Here is a 20,412-nt window from a genome sequence, read left to right as displayed (position 1 = left end):
CGGAGTCTGGCGATGTTGCGGAGGTGGAAGAATGCAGTCCGGGTGATGTTGTGAATATGGGGTGCGAATGAGAGGGTGTTGTCCAGGATGACGCCGAGGCTCTTGACTTTGGAGGAGAAGGGTACTGGGAATCCATCGATGATTATGAGTGGAGCTGGGGTGTGTTGTGATTTAGTGAGGGTGGATTTGGATCCGATGAGCAGGGCCTCAGTCTTGTTTCCATTGAGTTTCAGGAAGTTCCTGCTCAACCAGCTCCGGATCTCTTCCAGGCACGTGATGAGGGAGGTGGGGGGGATGGCAGCGGTGGGTTTGGTGGAGATGTAGACCTGTGTGTCGTCAGCGTAGCAGTGAAAATTGACCCCATGGTGACGGAGGAGTGTGCCCAGCGGGAGGAGGTAAGTGGTGAACAGGAGTGGACCCAAGACTGACCCCTGGGGGACACCCAGTGAGACACCTGAACACCCAGACTTGTGGTTGCTTAGTTGCTTAGAACAGGGATGGCATCCCATTCTTCAACCAGCATTTGTCGCAAGTCAGCCAACGTAGCTGTGTTGGTCACTCTGGCATGAACAGCACGCCCAAGCTGATCCCACAAGTGTTCAATGGGGTTGAGGTCAGGACTGCTAGCAGGCCATTCCATCCTCTCCACTCCCACATTCTGGAGGTAGTCTCTGATGAACCCCGCCCTGTGGGGGCGAGCGTTGTCATCTTGGAGGATAGAGTTTGGTCCCAGACTGTGGAGATATGGGATTTCTACTGGTGGCAGAATCTCATCTCTATATCTCTCTGCATTGAGATTGCCTCCAATGATGACAAGCCTCATTTTCCAGTGAGGGAAATGCCACCCCACACATCACACAGCCTCCACCAAAAGATGTTATTCTATCGGTGCAGCAATCAGCATAGCAGCATAGCATGTCTTCTCCACACTTTGACCCTACGATACAACTGCCGTAGGCAGAATCTGGACTCATCACTGAACATGACGTTCCTCCACATGTTCAGGTTCCAGTGCACGTGTTGCCGACACCAGCGCACACTGACGCTGAAGGGCAGTCATGGCAGGACTCCTGGCAGCCCTATGAGACCGGAGATTGGCTGCGTGTAGTCTGTTCCGGATTGTCTGGGCAGAGAGCCGTCGGCCAGATCGTCCTGCAAACCTTGACTGCAAATCTGAAGAAGACAGCCTAGGGCACTTAAGTGCTGACAGGGTGATGAAATGGTCTTCTTGGGGTGTCGTCTTCTTGGGACATCCCCCGACCCCGTTATATGGAGCTTGGCCTGCAGTTTGGAGAGGGTACTAGGGCTCACTCCAAATAATGCCGCAACTTGGTTTTGAGGAACACCAGCTTGAAGTTGCCCAATCAGCTGCCAATCAGGCACCTGATTGGCAGCTCCTGGGGGTACCAGAAGCTCAAAACAATTGTCAATAGCAACAGCAAAATAACCTGTTTGGCAATGGCAGAAAAGATTTGGCAAATTGTTCATGGGCGCAACCCACATACTCAGCGCTGCTGCTCATCCCACAAATTAATTTTCCTTACGAATGGGGCACCATTTGAAAGGGAACTAAACAAGCTTTCCAACGGTATACGATTTATTGCCAAAATGCATTGTTACCACAGAGAAATAATCTACCAAACACAAATTTCCTTACTTTTTGTGCTAAGTATATGCATTTGAGGTTAAATCTTCTAATTAGTTCAGTATCATAAAGATACATAATAAAATACCTGCTTTGTTGTACCTCCATTCCTTGCTCCTGTAAAATATTGTGAATTTTTTATTTTCTTCATCGAGTTCTTTCCATTTCTGCCTGTGCTGGTCAAATTTCTTACATTTAAATAAAACATGATTAACATCCTCTGCAACTTTGCACTCAGAGCATACACCATTGCTTTTACCTATTATTGCTAGAGTGGAATTAAGTGCAGTATGACCTGCTTTTTTAGCTAATTTATCAGCAATTTCATTGCCATAGATTCAATAGTGTGCTGGAATCCAACAGAACTGAATAACTAATCCAAGGCTTATAATATTTAAAAGAAGATGCTTTACCTCCATTACCAAATCTTCATGCATTGAATTATCTGTTATAAAACTTTGTAGTACTGCCATAGAATCAGTACATATATCTGATCTAAGAGGTTTAGTGTCTACAACCAATCTAAGAGCGGTTATTATTGCAGTCATCTCTATTGAGTATACTGATAAAAAGTCACTCACTCTATATCCATATCCTTTTTCAAATTCTGGAATATATATACCAATACCACATTGCCCTTTGGGATCTTTAGAACCATCTGTAAATATTTTCAGATATCCATAGTATGAAGTATTTAAATAACTCCAGGCTTGAGCAAAACTTTGCTTGGTGAGATGCTCGCTTTCTTCTGTTAATACATCAATGTTTACCTCTGGATCAGGGAGCAGCCATGGAGGAACACAACTTAAAGCTAATGCTGGACCATACTTCTTTCAATCCATACTCATTCACTAAATTGTCAATATTCCAACCAAATCCATTGGCCTTTTTAGTATATTTCCAACAATCACTAAGCACTGAAATGGATGGGTTGTTAACACTTCCTTTTAGTCTAACCTAGTATGTTAAAGACAATTGCTCATACCTTAAATGAATGGGGGCTTCCTTAGATTATACTAATAAGGCGCTTGTAGGAGTTGTTTCAAAAACACCTAGGGCAATCCTCAACGCCTTATACTGCATTCTTTCAATTTTCTTGAGGGATGTCTTACATGCCAACCATAATCAATTGTTGATCTCATCAATACTTTATATATGTAAATCAGTGACTGCCTGTCTGCTCCCCAACTATGCCCTGTAACCATTCTCATAAGATTAGTTACCTTTTTACACTTTGTTTTGATACAATCAGTGTGATATTTCCTTGTGAGTTTGGCATCCAACCATATTCCCAAGTACTTAAAATGTTGACTTCTAACAAGTTGCTGATTATAGAGAATAATTTTGTAAGTTTCAGGGACTTTTTTTCTAGTAAAATATACAACCTGTGATTTTGAAACAGAAAATTAAAAACTCCAATCAAGTCCCCACTGTTCAAGCATATGAATGTCCTTTTGAATCTTTTCATTAATATATGAAATGTCGCGTCCTCTTCTCCTCTTCTACAGCATCATCTGGCCTTCATAATAGGCCTTCATTATTCTCTCCCAGTTTGTCATATATGTCATTAACCATTATGTTGAACAAGATGAGACTAATAACACTCCCTTGAGGGATACCATTTTCAACAATAAACTCGTTACATACTGCATCACCTACTTTAATCCTGATGGACAGTTGAGAGAGAAAATCAAGCATGTAATTATACATTTTCCCATTAATTCCCAATTTTCCTAGTTTAATCTGCACACCTTCTCTCCACATAGTGTCATAGGCTTTCTCAATATCCAGGAAAACGGCCACAATTACTTCTTTCATTATCAAAGACTTTTCAATTTCATTGCAAACTTTAACCAGAGCATAATTTGTGGATTTGCTTCTCCTAAAACCAGTTTGGTAACTAGTAAGTGGATTAATGAACTCTAGAAAATAGTTAATCAACCAGAAATCTAACTACAGAAACCAGACCACTTCCTGCGGGATACATTATTTAACTTATATCTAAATACACTTTTTCTTTGACTTCTGACAAGAGGATTGGTTCAGTGCTCAACTAAGAGAGGCTATATATAAACATTCTTTAATCATGATTGCCAAACATATGAATTAAGGCATATACAGTATAAAAAAGCAACAGCAGGTTTCATGTTAATACGTTTTCATAGTTAATAAGTCAACACACCGTGAGGTGGAAAAAGCAGCTTTCATAGACAACACTGTCTCCCTAAGGATGACATATACCTTGTAAACAGAGTTTTATATTCAAGGAAGAAAACCACCATGGATATAGGATGGGCAGGGTTTGGTTTGAGAGTGGTCCAAAGTTACAACCGTTGAAATGAAACCCAAGGAACTAGTTAGGCTTGAACAACTAGATGTACTATCAGAATCAGAAATACTTAGGAAGTCTGGGCAAGATCAGATGCACTATTGTGTACTGTTGGTCTCTCAAATGAAGGCAGCCGTATATACAGCAGAGCAGCTGGTAGAGGGTCATCCAGCACTACAGAGGGAGAGAGGGGGAGAGGGGGGTGAAGAGGGGGGGGGAGAGAGAGAGAGAGAGAGAGGGGAAGAGAGAGGGAGAGGGAGAAGAGAGAGGAGAGAGAGGATAGGGGGAGAGAAAGAGAGGGGGAGAGAGAGGGAGAAGAGAGAGAGGAGAGAAAGGGAGAGGAAGAAGAGAGAGGAGAGAGAGAGAGAGGGGGAGAGAGAGAGAGAGAGAGAGAGAGAGAGAGAGAGAGAGAGAGAGAGAGAGAGAGAGAGAGAGAGAGAGAGAGAGAGAGAGAGAGAGAGAGAGAGAGAGAGAGAGAGAGAGAGAGAGAGAGAGGGAGAGGGGCAGATAGGAGAGAGAGGGAGGGAGGTGAAGAGGGGGGAGAGAGAGGGAGCGGGGGAAGAGAGAGAGAGGAGAGAGAGGGGGAGAGAGAGGAGAGAGAGGAAGAGGGGGGAGAGATAGCGGGGAGACGGAGAGACATTTGGGTGGGCTGTGGTTGGAAGCAGGGGGAGAGCTTGTGATGCTTAGTGAACTAAGTGCTGTGGTGGTACACCCCTAACCCTAACCCTTCCTGTGTGTCTCTGTTGGACAGCATGACTAACCTTAGCAGGGTACAATTTTACAAACCTTTTATCCGGGAACACACACACACACACACGCACGCACGCACGCACACACACACACACACACACACACACACACACACACACACACACACACACACACACACACACACACACACACACACACACACACACACACACACACACACACACACACACACACACACACACACACACACACACAAACACACAAACAAACACTCTGGAATACTTCACAATCTTTGCAAATAACAAAACAAAAGTACATTTTTGGTCAATAATTGAGTGCCGATCCCTTGGGGAGCATGAGGGGGCGAGACTGGGGGAGGGACAATCGCTATGGGGGGGCGGGACCAAAGCTCTGGGGGAGGGTCCAACGCTCTAGAGGGAGGGAAAAACGCTATGGGGGGAGGGACCAACGCTCTGGGGGGAGGGACCAACACTCTGGGGGGAGGGACCAATGCTTTGGCGGAGGGAAAAACGCTATGGGGGCGGGATCAACGCTTTGGAGGGAGGGACAAACGCTTTTTGGGGCGGGACAAACACTCTGGGGGGAGGGACCAACGCTCTGGAGGGAGGGACCAACGCTCTGGAGGGAGGGACCAACGCTCTTGGGGGAGGGGCAAACGCTATGGGGGCGGGACCAACGCTCTGGAGGGAGGGGTCAGGGTTAGGGTCAGGGTTAGGGTCAAGGTTAGGGTCAGGGTCAGGGTTAGGGTCAGGGTTAGGGTCAGGGTTAGAGATAGGTTCAGGGTCAGGGTTAGGGTCAGGGTTAGGATCAGGGTCAGGGTTAGGGTTAGTAAAGGTAGGGTAAGGGATAGGGACAGGCTTGGTTTAGCTGATGAATCAGTATAGTTGTTCCATTTCCTGTTCAAACCAGTTTTACTTTCTACATGTAAGAACTCTTCATATGTTTGTCTGAGTTGTGCTTTGGTCACAGAGCTCTGGAAGAAGGTTAAACTTAGCTTGAGCATCAGTGTCTACTATAGCTTTGGCATCTGTCTCTACTATAGCTTTAGCATCAGTGTCTACTATAGCTTTAGCATGGCGGTAATGTTGCCCATAGCTTTAGTAATTTACGTAAGCGCTAAAATACAGGGGGAGTGTTCCATGCTTTTATTACAAAAGACACATCATGTGATCTGTTGTTGGACACCAACAGAGGTGACTCACACTTTTGCCCTAACATTTATGGGTTTAGGGTCATTCCAAAGGTCATGGTTAAGGTGAGGGTCATTCCAAAGGTCAGGGTTAGGATGAGGGTCATTCCAAAGGTCATGGTTAGGATGAGGGTCATTCCAGAGGTCCTGATGCCTGGGACATCTCGAATGGCTTTATACATCTGGTATGGTTTTAAACATCTGGTATGGTTCAACTAAAGTTTGAAACATCTGTAATGGTTAAACTAAAGTTAAAAGCGTGGCATGGTTTCGAACATCTGGTATGTTTGATAGAGCTGGTCTTTAAACTAGAGTTTAAAGTATGTAGCAGGGTTAAACTTGAGTTACAAACATGTAGCAGGGTTAAACCAGAGTTCAAAGTTTGTAGCTGGGTTACAACAGGGTTTAAAGTTTGTTGTAGGGTTAAACCAGGGTTTAAAGTTTGTAGCAGTGTTAAACCAGGGTTAAAACATGTAGCAGGGTTAAAACAGAGTTAAAAGCATGTAGCAGGGTTAGACTAGAGTTGGAAACAACTGGTCCAGAAGAGTTGACCACAGATGGCTGTTTAAGTGTGAATCTATACAGAATATACAGGGCTGGTGGCTCCAGGCGTCCGGATGAAAGGTTTACTTTCACATAAAGACAATACAATCAACATGGTAACACCCAAGTACAGATTATTAGTAATACATGGCGGACAGGGCCGCTTCGGTAATACTAGAATAATATTAGTATAATGTTATACTAATAATTAATTAAGAATAATAATTAGAATAATCAGAATGATAGTAAGGATTTTCTCGCCTCTCTGGGGTACATTCAACCCTTTGACATCACACTGACATCACTCTTCATCTGATGTGAGGTTAGGGTTAGGGTTAGGGTTACCCTAACCCTAACCCGCCAGCAGGGAGGCTGGATCATGGGGTCACTACACGGTGCCCAGCGGTCTTCAGCTATTGGGTTCCGTCTTTCTTCCTTTGTCAACTCAAACAAGTCACCTCTGCCTGCTTCTCTTCACGTTATAAACCAGTCGTCAGTAGAAATAACAACGATTAAAAGTACATGTTTGTCTTCTGATCTGAAAGAGGGAATGTTTGTTCAACATCAGGGAACTAATGGTCTAACGACCCTAGTTCTAATGATGTCCGCTCGGGTCACATGACCCTAGTTCTGATGATGTCCGCTCGGGTCACATGACCCTAGTTCTGATGATGTCCGCTCGGGTCACATGACCCTAGTTCTGATAATGTCCGCACGGGTCACATGACCCTAGTTCTGATAATGTCCGCTCGGGTCACATGACCCTAGTTCTGATAATGTCCGCTCGGGTCACATGGCACTAGTTCTTCCCCTGGGACTCTGCAGAGACAAAACAAAACGCAATGTAGCATGAAGATAGCTATCAACCGAAAGGGCATCCCAACGACCGCCTTCACTCTGAAGCCATACAGCATAGGGATGTTAGTTATTGTGTGGGCAATCATCGTTTAGTAATTCATCACTGAATTATTTGTGATTTTACAGTATTAAGACTCCAGGGCCCCGTTTCCCGAAAGCGTCGTTAGCCTAAGTGGATCGTGAAGTGCGTCGAAAGGGCATCGTAGAGTTTTCACCGCGTTTCCCGAAAGCATCGTAGGGAACGAACGTCTTGAAAACGCTCGTAGCTAACGAGTACTCCAGGGGTGCTCGTAGGTACTCGTAGGACGCTAAGAGCATCGTCAGCTATAGCCTCAGTGGCGTCACCATCGGACATTCCGTATATTGGATGCGTTTTATTAAAACGCATTGTGCCTTTATGATCTTAGTTTGGTAATTAATAAAGATTATTAATTAATTTATTAATAAAGATGTTAAAATGGCCAAAATAAAACGGGACAGTCCAGAAAATGTTTGCGCAGTCAGGGCACTCAAAATGTGTGAGAGAAAGTGGGGGGATTTGTGCAGACTGACATAGGCTACTCATAAAACGTAGCATAAAATAATGTAAAAAAAAAAATAAATTAAACAAATGAAAAAAAATTAAAAATAAAGAAATAAAATAAATGAAAAAAAAATAAAAAATAAAGAAATAAAAAAAATTATAAAAATGGTGGGGATTGGTCACGTTGACGGGAATGTTTAGTGACATGAGGGAGGGTGGAGGGGGTTAAAAAAAAGTCTCAATCACTATTCGACGCGCATGAAAACCAGCCGCGTAGTTATGAGGGAGGCCGTCCTCACACGATCTTCCTCATCGTCATCGTCCTCAACGTCCTCCGGTTCAAGCAATGCCACCCCAGCCTTAGCTGCAATGTTGTGCAACATAGCCGTCACACATATCACGGCGCATGACTTGGCCGGAGAAAACTGGAGCCCTCCGCCTGACTTGTGAAGGCATCTAAAGCGCAACTTCCACCTCCCGATCGTGCGCTCAACGATGCACCGGGCCAGACGGTGGGCTTCGTTGTATTCCTCATCATGGACGTCTCCCGGGTTATTCACAGGTGTGAAGAGGAATTATTTAAGGGGGGAAAATGCCGTGAAACGCACAGTGCATTCAGGATTAGGACTGATATATGTCGGTTTAAGCCTAATCAATTGTGTTTTAATGTCTTTAGCATTCATATAATTGCAGTAAATTTTTTTCGTAGGCTACTCTGCTGTTGTCCTTGATGGGGATATATTTTAACCCTTTTTAACACAATTTTCCTGCGACATTCCTGCGTCTCCCCCTCCTACGGAGCCCATTTCAGCACCGTGTCAGTAGACAGTTACAATCCTACGACGTCGTGAGTGCAGCGAATGCGCGTTCACGTTAAGATGAGTTTCGGGAAACGCTCCAAAGAAATTGACGATGGATCGCAAGATCCATCGTGAGAATGATCGTACGAGCGTGGATCCATCGTTATCGGGAAACGGGGCCCAGAACTCTCTCCATATAGTTGGATCGCAAACAAAAACTCCCATGATGCATTCTGATGTACTAGCACAGTGGTATTAAGAACTAGGATGTTCAGAGTACTGTGTTCTGTCACGTCCGTGCAGGGTCGCCAGTCCTCTAGAGGGCGACGCTCACTCTAGAGCATCCATCACCAACCATTTCCTTTACAATACTACTTCCTATTTAAGCACTGGGTGTTTGTTTCCTCTTCACTCTGTCATGGAGTTTCGTGAGTAGTGTTTCCCTTTAGTTCCTCCTCTCCTATGGGGACTAGTTTGAGTGCCTTTGCCTATTTCTTTTGAATGCTAGTCAATCGCGATTAGCATCAGCTAACTAGCTTAGCATCACTATTGACATTTACTGACATTGCATCGCCACCTATGTGGACTTAACTTTCCGGTGGATTATACTTTCTTTGGACTACCCTTGATGGATTACCTTTCTGTTGGACAAGCCGTTCTATTGTGGAACTGTACCTTTGTTTATTGACACTGTTGGGCTACGAACTATAATAAACCTTACTGTTGCACCTGACCTGCCATCTGCGTGTGTGCCTGAAAACCCCGGCCTGATATGTTCTACTAGAACTACAGTATTTCAGAAGGAGGTTAAACAGAAGGCGTAACCCTACCAGTAGGGGACTGTCCCGTGACCTGATTGGTGACCAGGGATCTGGAACTCAAACCTTTGATACAAATGGGAGAAAAAATAAATGACATAACAACAAAATGCCCAATTGACAGTAATTGCACGCCACTCTCCAATAAAACATCCTGACAATCATGTTGTTGTGTGTTGAGGTCAAGGGCATTTTGGGAACGATTGCGACTGTGACAGACCTTCAATGTGACAGATTGAAGGTCGCTGACAGTGTAACTCAAATGACCAACAGGAGGACAAATAATTAGCGTAAAACAGCACCCCAGGTCAACAACAGAGTCCCAACCAGAGTCACAGCCTAACCCTAACCCAGAGTGACAGCCTAACCCAACCAGAGTCACAGCCTAACCCTAACCCAGAGTCACAGCCTAACCCAACCAGAGTCACAGCCTAACCCTGACCCAGAGTCACAGCCTAACCCAACCAGAGTCACAGCCTAACCCCAACCAGAGTCACAGCCTAACCCAAACAGAGTCACAGCCTAACCCAACCAGAGTCACAGCCTAACCCAACCAGAGTCACAGCCTAACCCAACCAGAGTCACAGCCTAACCCTAACCCAGAGTCACAGCCTGACCCAACCAGAGACACAGCCTAACCCAACCAGAGTCACAGCCTAACCCTAACCCAGAGTGACAGCCTAACCCAACCAGAGTCACAGCCTAACCCAACCAGAGTCACAGCCTAACCCTAACCCAGAGTGACAGCCTAACCCTAACCCAGAGTCACAGCCTAACCCAACCAGAGTCACAGCCTAACCCAACCAGAGTCACAGCCTAACCCAACCAGAGTCACAGCCTAACCCAACCAGAGTCACAGCCTAACCCTAACCCAGAGTGACAGCCTAACCCAACCAGAGTCACAGCCTAACCAAACCAGAGTCACAGCCTAACCCTAACCCAACCAGAGTCACAGCCTAACCCAACCAGAGTCACAGCCCAACCCTAACCCAGAGTCACAGCCTACCCCAACCAGAGTCACAGCCTAACCCAACCAGAGTCACAGCCTAACCCTAACCCAGAGTGACAGCCTAACCCAACCAGAGTCACAGCCTAACCCAACCAGAGTCACAGCCTAACCCTAACCCAGAGTGACAGCCTAACCCTAACCCAGAGTCACAGCCTAACCCAACCAGAGTCACAGCCTAACCCAACCAGAGTCACAGCCTAACCCAACCAGAGTCACAGCCTAACCCAACCAGAGTCACAGCCTAACCCAACCAGAGTCACAGCCTAACCCATCCTGAGTCACAGCCTAACCCTAACCCAGAGTCACAGCCTAACCCAACCAGAGTCACAGCCTAACCCAACCAGAGTCACAGCCTAACCCAACCAGAGTCACAGCCTAACCCAACCAGAGTCACAGCCTAACCCTAACCCAGAGTCACAGCCTAACCCAACCAGAGTCACAGCCTAACCCAACCAGAGTCACAGCCTAACCCTAACCCAACCAGAGTCACAGCCTAACCCAACCAGAGTCACAGCCTAACCCTAACCCAGAGTGACAGCCTAACCCAACCAGAGTCACAGCCTAACCCAACCAGAGTCACAGCCTAACCCTAACCCAGAGTGACAGCCTAACCCTAACCCAGAGTCACAGCCTAACCCAACCAGAGTCACAGCCTAACCCAACCAGAGTCACAGCCTAACCCAACCAGAGTCACAGCCTAACCCAACCAGAGTCACAGCCTAACCCAACCAGAGTCACAGCCTAACCCTAACCCAGAGTCACAGCCTAACCCAACCAGAGTCACAGCCTAACCCAACCAGAGTCACAGCCTAACCCTAACCCAGAGTCACAGCCTAACCCAACCAGAGACACAGCCTAACCCTAACCCAGAGTGACAGCCTAACCCTAACCCAGAGTCACAGCCTAACGCAACCAGAGTCACAGCCTAACCCAACCAGAGTCACAGCCTAACCCAACCAGAGTCACAGCCTAACCCAACCAGAGTCACAGCCTAACCAAACCAGAGTCACAGCCTAACCCTAACCCAGAGTCACAGCCTAACCCTACCAGAGTCACAGCCTAACCCTAACCCAGAGTCACAGCCTAACCCCAACCCAGAGTGACAGCCTAACCCTGACCCAGAGTGACAGCCTAACCCTAACCCAACCAGAGTCACAGCCTAACCCTAACCCAGAGTGACAGCCTAACCCTAACCCAGAGTCACAGCCTAACCCAACCAGAGTCACAGCCTAACCCTAACCCAGAGTCACAGCCTAACCCAACCAGAGTCACAGCCTAACCCTAACCCAGAGTCACAGCCTAACCCAACCAGAGTCACAGCCTAACCCAACCAGAGTCACAGCCTAGCCCAACCAGAGTCACAGCCTAACCCTAACCCAGAGTGACAGCCTTACCCAACCAGAGTCACAGCCTAACCCCAACCCAGAGTCATAGCCTAACCCAACCAGAGACACAGCCTAACCCTAACCCAGAGTCACAGCCTAACCCAACCAGAGCGACAGCCTAACCCAACCCCAACCCTAACAGACACCACGTAAACTTTGGCTAAACAAAGTCAGATAATAGAGTTGTGGCTTAATAAAGATGGTCTGATTGATGTCATGTCACGCATAAACAATTGATAAGTTAAAAGAGTTCAACCCACACAGCGAACTCACCGTGTGATATTCACTGTATGACAGGAGTCTGGGAAACGTTTTCTATTCTGGTACTTACACACATTCTGTATGTAAACCTCCTTATATCTCATTGTATGAGTGACTTCACCTTGGTAGACGTCGTACGGGGCAGACAGCAGGCTGTAGCTCACTCCCAGGTGGGTGTGGTGGTGGGTGTGGAGGTGGCGGCCAAAGGACACCTGGTTCCTCTCTCGCTCCAACTCCCTCTCTCTCTCAGGGGAGCCCTTCTCCCCCGGCTGGACGGAGGAGGAGTTCACTCTCCTCAGGCTAGGCTAATAGGCTAGGTGTAAAAAGGTGTTGGGGTAGCTAGGCTAAGCTAGGTGTTGCTATGTGAAGGTAAATCTAGGCTAAGATGAGTGTAGGTGTAGCTGAGCTGAACTAGGTGTAGCTAGGTGTAGCTAGGTGTAGCTAGATGTAACTAGGTGGAGCTAGGTGGAGGTAGGTAGAGCTAGGTGGAGCTAGGTGTAGCTAGGTGGAGGTAGGTGTAGCTAGGTGTGGGTAGGTGTAGCTAGGTGGAGGTAGGTGTAGCTAGGTGTAGCTAGTTGGAGAGAGGTGTAGCTAAGTGGAGCTAGGTGGAGGTAGGTGGAGCTAGGTGGAGCTAGGTGGAGTTAGGTGTAGGTAGGTGTGGGTAGGTGTAGCTAGGTGGAGGTAGGTGTAGCTAGGTGGAGCTAGGTGGAGCTAGGTGGACTTAGGTGGAGGTAGGTGTTGCTTGGTGGATTTAGGTGGAGCTAGGGGGAGGTAGATGTACTCACGGCGGGGGACTTGCCCTGGCTGAGCAGGCTGGGTGGGTGGAGCTCCAGGCTGGACGGCTCTGTGTGATTGGTCCCCTCGGGGTCGTCCCGCCCTGCGGTCTTACCGTATAGCGGGTAGTGGAAACCTGGGAACACACACACACATATTATTATATAGACACATTATAGGCAGTACAATAGTTTCATTGTGATGTACATACAAATCAGGGTAGTTGGTAGTGTGTGTGTGTGTGTGTGTGTGTGTGTGTGTGTGTGTGTGTGTGTGTGTGTGTGTGTGTGTGTGTGTGTGTGTGTGTGTGTGTGTGTGTGTGTGTGTGTGTGTGTACCAGGGTAGCTGTGGGCCATGTTTGGAGACATGCCTTGTGAGGACCGCGTCAGGGCCAGGTAAGGGGGGTATGGGGCCTGCTGGTAGGGCAGGTAGGCCTGCTGGGGGGGGGACACCGCTGCCCGGGCGCTCTGCGACTCCTCACACAGCCCTCCTATTGGCTCCTCGCCTATCACCTCCTCCCCCTCCAATCGCTCAGCATCCTCCGCTTCACTGATGGGTGTGGCATGTTGGGCCCCACCCCTTTCTCCTCCTCTAACTCCGCCTCCCCCGATGGTGGCCATCTTGGCTCCGACTGGCTCCAGGGTAGCTCGCCATTCCTTGGTCTGGTCCGCCTCCCCTTCCTCTGGCTGGTTGCCGTGGAGACCAAGAGGATAATGGGGCTGTTTGCATCTTGGCCGTCTGTACGCCCAGCCGAGGCTGTCTGGGGGCTAGATGATGGACAGGTGTCGGTTCTAGATGATGGACAGGTGTCGGTTCTAGATGAAGGACAGGCGTCGGTTCTAGATGATGGACAGGTGTCGGTTCTAGATGATGGACAGGTGTCGGTTCTAAATGAAGGACAGGCGTCGTTTCTAGATGATGGACAGGTGTCGGTTCTAGATGACGGACAGGCGTCGGTTCTAGATGATGGACAGGTGTTGGTTCTAGATGATGGACAGGTGTCGGTTCTAGATGATGGACAGGTGTTGGTTCTAGATGATGGACAGGTGTCGGTTCTAGATGATGGACAGGTGTCGGTTCTAGATGAAGGACAGGCGTCGGTTCTAGATGATGGACAGGTGTCGGTTCTAGATGATGGACAGGTGTCGGTTCTAAATGAAGGACAGGCGTCGTTTCTAGATGATGGACAGGTGTCGGTTCTAGATGACAGACAGGCGTCGGTTCTAGATGATGGACAGGTGTTGGTTCTAGATGATGGACAGGTGTCGGTTCTACATGATGGACAGGTGTCGGTTCTAGATGATGGACAGGTGTCGGTTCTAGATGATGGACAGGTGTCGGTTCTAGTTGATGGACAGGTGTCGGTTCTAGATGATGGACAGGTGTTGGTTCTAGATGATGGACAGGTGTCGGTTCTACATGATGGACAGGTGTTGGTTCTAAATGATGGACAGGTGTTGGTTCTAGATTATGGACAGGTGTCGGTTCTAGATGATGGATAGGTGTCGGTTCTACATGATAGATAGGTGTTGGTTCTAGATGATGGGCAGGTGTCGGTTCTAGATGATGGATAGGTGTCGGTTCTACATGATGGACAGGTGTTGGTTCTAGATGATGGACAGGTGTTGGTTCTACATGATGGACAGGTGTTGGTTCTAGATGATGGACAGGTGTTGGTTCTAGATGATGGACAGGTGTTGGTTCTAGACGATGGACAGGTGTTGGTTCTAGATGATGGACAGGTGTTGGTTCTAGATGATGGACAGGTGATGGTTCTAGATGATGGACAGGGGTTGGTTCTAGTGGAAGTGTTTCAGTGCCAGCTTGTGTTTCTATTGGCCGGTGCAAAAAAGTCACACCCTTTCAGATGAACCCCCTAGCACTAGCATTAGCACTAGCATTAGCAGGAGTAAGCAGTAGCATTGTTTCTATGAGTGGATTGACAGTAGAGGAGACACTAGAGACAGTAGAGGAGACACTAGAGACAGTAGAGGAGACACTAGAGACAGTAGAGGAGACACTAGACAGTAGAGGAGACACTAGAGACTGTAGAGGAGACACTAGAGACAGTAGAGGAGACACTAGACAGTAGAGGAGACACTAGAGGAGACACTAGAGACAGCAGAGGAGACACTAGAGACAGTAGAGGAGACACTAGAGACTGTAGAGGAGACACTAGAGACAGTAGAGGAGACACTAGAGACAGTAGAGGAGACACTAGAGACAGTAGAGGAGACACTAGAGACAGCAGAGGAGACACTAGAGACTGTAGAGGAGACACTAGAGACAGTAGAGGAGACACTAGACAGTAGAGGAGACACTAGAGGAGACACTAGAGACAGCAGAGGAGACACTAGAGACAGTAGAGGAGACACTAGAGACTGTAGAGGAGACACTAGAGACAGTAGAGGAGACACTAGAGACAGCAGAGGAGACACGAGAGACAGCAGAGGAGACACTAGACAGTAGAGGAGACACTAGAGGAGACACTAGAGACAGCAGAGGAGACACTAGAGACAGTAGAGGAGACACTAGAGACAGCAGAGGAGACACTAGAGACAGTAGAGGAGACACTAGACAGTAGAGGAGACACTAGAGACTGTAGAGGAGACACTAGAGACAGTAGAGGAGACACTAGAGACAGTAGAGGAGACACTAGACAGTAGAGGAGACACTAGAGGAGACACTAGAGACAGCAGAGGAGACACTAGAGACAGTAGAGGAGACACTAGAGACAGCAGAGGAGACACTAGAGACAGTAGAGGAGACACTAGAGACAGCAGAGGAGACACTAGAGACAGCAGAGGAGACACCAGAGACAGTAGAGGAGACACTAGAGACAGTAGAGGAGACACTAGAGACAGTAGAGGAGACACTAGAGACAGTAGAGGAGACACTAGAGACAGTAGAGGAAACACTAGACAGTAGAGGAGACACTAGAGACTGTAGAGGAGACACTAGAGACAGTAGAGGAGACACTAGACAGTAGAGGAGACACTAGAGGAGACACTAGAGACAGTAGAGGAGACACTAGACAGTAGAGGAGACACTAGAGGAGACACTAGAGACAGCAGAGGAGACACTAGAGACAGTAGAGGAGACACTAGAGACTGTAGAGGAGACACTAGAGACAGTAGAGGAGACACTAGAGACAGCAGAGGAGACACTAGAGACAGCAGAGGAGACACTAGACAGTAGAGGAGACACTAGAGGAGACACTAGAGACAGTAGAGGAGACACTAGAGACAGTAGAGGAGACACTAGACAGTAGAGGAGACACTAGAGACAGTAGAGGAGACACTAGAGACAGTAGAGGAGACACTAGAGACAGCAGAGGAGACACTAGACAGTAGAGGAGACACTAGAGGAGACACTAGAGACAGCAGAGGAGACACTAGAGACAGTAGAGGAGACACTAGAGACAGCAGAGGAGACACTAGAGACAGTAGAGGAGACACTAGACAGTAGAGGAGACACTAGAGACTGTAGAGGAGACACTAGAGACAGTAGAGGAGACACTAGAGACAGTAGAGGAGACACTAGACAGTAGAGGAGACACTAGAGGAGACACTAGAGACAGCAGAGGAGACACTAGAGACAGTAGAGGAGACACTAGAGACAGCAGAGGAGACACTAGAGACAGTAGAGGAGACACTAGAGACAGCAGAGGAGACACTAGAGACAGCAGAGGAGACACTAGAGACAGTAGAGGAGACACTAGAGACAGTAGAGGAGACACTAGAGACAGCAGAGGAGACACTAGAGACAGTAGAGGAGACACTAGAGACAGTAGAGGAGACACCAGAGACCTTAAACTGATGGACTGAGCACTACAGATCTTAAAGGGATCACGACCCATCCTAGAGGAGACCTGACATATCTTAGCGGAAACACCGGTTCCATGAACATGATACATGATAGATCGACCGCCCAGTGGATGATGTTGATGGAGAATGACCGACGTTTCTGCAGGCGGCCATTTTAAAGCGGAGGAAAACAAAGATAAATGGAATCCTCTCTGAATGACATGGAGCAGCTTGATAAGACAAAATACAGAAGCCACAGTAGTCTTTAAATGGTAATAGTATGCAGATTCACCAGATTACCCCAATTAACCTGAGATGCTACCACCCCAATTTTAAATGACTAGAATTCTTTCAAAAAACATTTCTTAAAACCAACATTATGAAAAAGCTTTTGTTTATTTGTGTGTGTTGAAAGTTTCCACTTACAGCTAGTTTAAATAACATGTGTTTATCTCCACTCATGAAACCAAGTACGCCTTTATTCATGGGAGCAGAATACCAAACTACATCCAGAGGGTTAGGGTGGTAAATGACCTTTTTAACCCTAGCCCACAGCACCACAAAGTACATACAGTATGGGCAAAGGCCCCAAGTGATGTTCATTGAACAAAGCTCTCTAACTCCGAGACACAGAAACACTACAGACTGAAGGAGGGACTTACACTGGAGTAGGAACCATTTGAGTCCAGATCTGTCGGAGTGTTTGGGTTGTGAAGTGACGAAGAGGAGGAGGAGGCCTTGACGGTGCCGGGCTGTTGGTCCAGTATGCTGCTCAGCTGCCCTCGCTCGGCCCTCTCCCCCCGATCCCCTCGTTCGCCCTTCTCCGCGTAGGACGGTGCGGGTTTAGAGCAGCAGCCCTTCGTAGCGTCCCCCCCTTGGGCCGGCACAGACGCTCCTCCTGACCCTGCTGATGCGTATTTCCCGTCCTCCCCTTCCCGGCCGGGGCCCGCCGGCCCGCGGTCCGACCGTTGCTTAGCGCCACCGAGTGCCTGGTCGCAGCACTTGTTGCCCAGCAACAGTTTGTGGTGGGAGTAGAGCGCTCTGGAGTACTGGCCGTAGTACAGCGACTGGGCCAGGGCGGTCTGGGTCTGACTCATGGCCAGCTGCAGCTGGGACTGACCGCAGCCCTCCGCCTTCTTAGAGTCCACTGGCTCCTCCTCCTTCAGGTCCTCCTTCCGTTCCTTTGCCTTGACGTCAACGCCCTTGTGGGAGGCGGGGCCGCAGTGGTTCTGCCGGTCGCTCTGCATGAACCCCTGGAGGTAGTAGGAGTCGTAGCCCTGGTAGTACTGAGAGTCTTTTGACAGCGGGTTGGATGCTGCGGGAGGGGTCTTGCTGGCGTTCCCCTGGTGGTTGTTGCTAAGGTTTCCATGGTGACTGTTGGGCGTCTCATCGGAGGAGGAGGAGCAGGAGGAGGAGGAGGAGGAGGAAGAGGAAGGAGGGCCTGACTTGGATCGTGGACAGTCGGACCGACATTCGACAGCCCCCCCATCGTCCCCAGCATCTGAGATATCGGAGTAGGCGGGGCTGTTGTTCTTGCTGTCACCATCTGGTGAGCCAATCCCGCTACCGGCATCCAGGCGCAGGGACGTGCCGATGGACGGACTGGGGGCGTTGTCCGTGAAGGTGTACACCTTATCGGCCTCCGCCCGGATGCTGGCCATCCTGCTCTCCTGGCTTCCTGTCAGACCATTCACCACCTCCTGTTTACTGAGGTGCTCCTTCAGGAGGCTCCCAGGAGCTTCTCTGGCTGCCAGTTTGGGTCCCCCAGCGCCGCCACAGTCCTCCGCCTTGACCCCAGCCTCCCCGCTGGAGGTCCTGTCCAGGTCTCTGCTGTGTTTGTCCTTAAGTCTCCGTTTCTCTTTCTTCCGGGTTTCCTTGCTGCTGGGCACCAAGGCGGTTTTCCCCAAACACGGATCCGTAAGACCGAGCTTTGGCTTGATGGGCTTTAGAGTGGTGAGGGGGGGGTTCTTAGAGCTGGGACCCCCGGGGACCAGGGTGGTGGGCGGCTGTGTGGGCGGGGGCTGGTGAGGGTGCTGGGTGTTAGTGGGGTGGGGTTCTGCTGGGCTGGGGCTGCCTGAGCTGCTGGTGTTGTACACAGAGTTAGGGTTAGTTAGGCTGGGGACGGCGATGAGCTTAGGGGGTGGCGGGGCCGGAGCGATGGGGCGGTTGGCCCGGGACTTGGAGAGCTTCTCTGCTTTCCCATTGGCCTTTTTCCCTTTGTCACTAACTCCGCCCTTCTTGTCAATCAAACCCTCTGCCTCCAGTTTGGGCATCTCCACGGTGGTGCTGCGGTCGGGGACCATGCAGTTCTCCAAGACCACGGTCATGTTGGAGATGATGGGCAGGTTGCTGAGGTCGTCATTGAGCCCGTCTCGGAGCAGCGAGGTCCTCCTGGTTTTGGCCGTGTCGGTGCTCAGGAGCAGTCTCCGGTTCTTCGGAGAACCCAGTGTGGTCACCTTGTAGAGCGGTGCAGCCTTCTTTGTGGAGCTCAGGCCACTCGTGTTAGCGCTGCTAGCGTTAGCGCCGCTAGTGTTAGCACTGCTAGCATTAGCGCCACTAGCGTTAGCGCTGCTGCCGTTAGCACTGTTGCTATTAGTGCTGCTAGCCTCCGAGGTGTGGTAGGTCCTGCTGCCCAGGGCGTCCTCACAGTCCGACAGGCGCTCCCCCCCCTCAGGGTCCTTCAGGGACTCCAGCTCTGGCTTCTTCTGCCCTCCGACCTCCAGGTGAGCGTGGGTCTGGTGGTAGCGCAGCCCGTTGATGTGCTTGTAGCGCTTAGTGCAGTTGGGGTGGGGGCAGTCAATGAGGATGGGAGGGGGGGGTGAGGAGGAGGTGCAGCCCCCCCCAGGGTCCATGAAGGAGGGGTCAGCCTTCCCCTGGGGCGTGGACGGTGCGCTGCGGGCCTTGGCTCGGATCCGCTTGCCGTTACCCAGTTTGTTGTCGTCGGAGGCGAGCAGGCTAAGGTCCAGGTCCCCAGGGGGCTTCACCTTCCTCTTCCCGGGGACGGAGAGGGTGGAGGAGAGGGTGGTGCTGCTGGCCGGCTTCACCTCCTCCACCGAGAAGAAGGACGGAGGAGCCCGACAGCTGCTGTTCATGAGGTTCAGACTGCCTCTCCGCCCTTTGCTGTGGATCGGCCCCGAGGCTCCGGTCACGCCCCCTCCCCTGCTCCTGTGCTGTGATAGGCCCCGGACCTTGGAGACCGGGAGGGGTTCCACACAGGGGCGCTCAGAGATAGCCAATCGCATTCGTTTGCCTCGGCCACGCCCACTTGGCATCTCCGGGTCGCTGGAGGGAGACTCGCAAAACCTGAAAGGAAAAGAAACAGTGATACTGGAATCAGGAACCTTCCTTTATCCACGGATGCCACCTTTCTTACTACATTTCAGACAGGACAATCTTGTCAAAAAAATACACTTGTTAGAGGCGGGAGCTGCTGCTGTGTTTGGCCCCGTCTCTGGAAGTCTCCCGACCGGCTAGGGTTAGGGTTAGGGTTAGTCTGGGCCCAAACTGGCAGGAGATGAAGCTGAACCTCCCTGGTGTATGGAACATGGATATATTGGTACTGGATATTGGATATTGGCCTAACCTTTAGGCTAAGCCTAAAGGTTAGGCCAGGGTTATGCTCAAACTAAGGGCAAGGCCAGGGTTAGGCTCAACCTAAGCATATCTCCAGAGTGTGCACAGAATGCTTGTTGTGTGTTAAATGACATTAATGAGCTGACTGTGTGGCTCGACCTATCACA

General features: G+C 49.3%; 1 protein-coding gene across 1 annotated transcript; it reads right to left on the bottom strand.

Moving 5' to 3' along the window:
• Window positions 1-3,709: 3,709 nt before the first annotated feature.
• Window positions 3,710-19,999, bottom strand: znf608 (zinc finger protein 608; the record flags this gene model as incomplete). The annotated part of the gene is made up of 6 exons (XM_060064764.1): window positions 3,710-7,257; window positions 9,450-9,503; window positions 12,214-12,361; window positions 12,878-13,002; window positions 13,204-13,633; window positions 17,335-19,999. Coding segments are annotated over 6 exons (3,442 nt in total), but the record flags the coding sequence as incomplete, so codon positions are not given.
• Window positions 20,000-20,412: the final 413 nt, after the last annotated feature.

Source organism: Gadus macrocephalus, chromosome 11, assembly GCF_031168955.1.
Source record: "Gadus macrocephalus chromosome 11, ASM3116895v1".
NCBI classification, from domain to species: Eukaryota; Metazoa; Chordata; class Actinopteri; order Gadiformes; family Gadidae; genus Gadus; species Gadus macrocephalus.
This window is presented reverse-complemented; position numbering and strand designations above follow the sequence as displayed.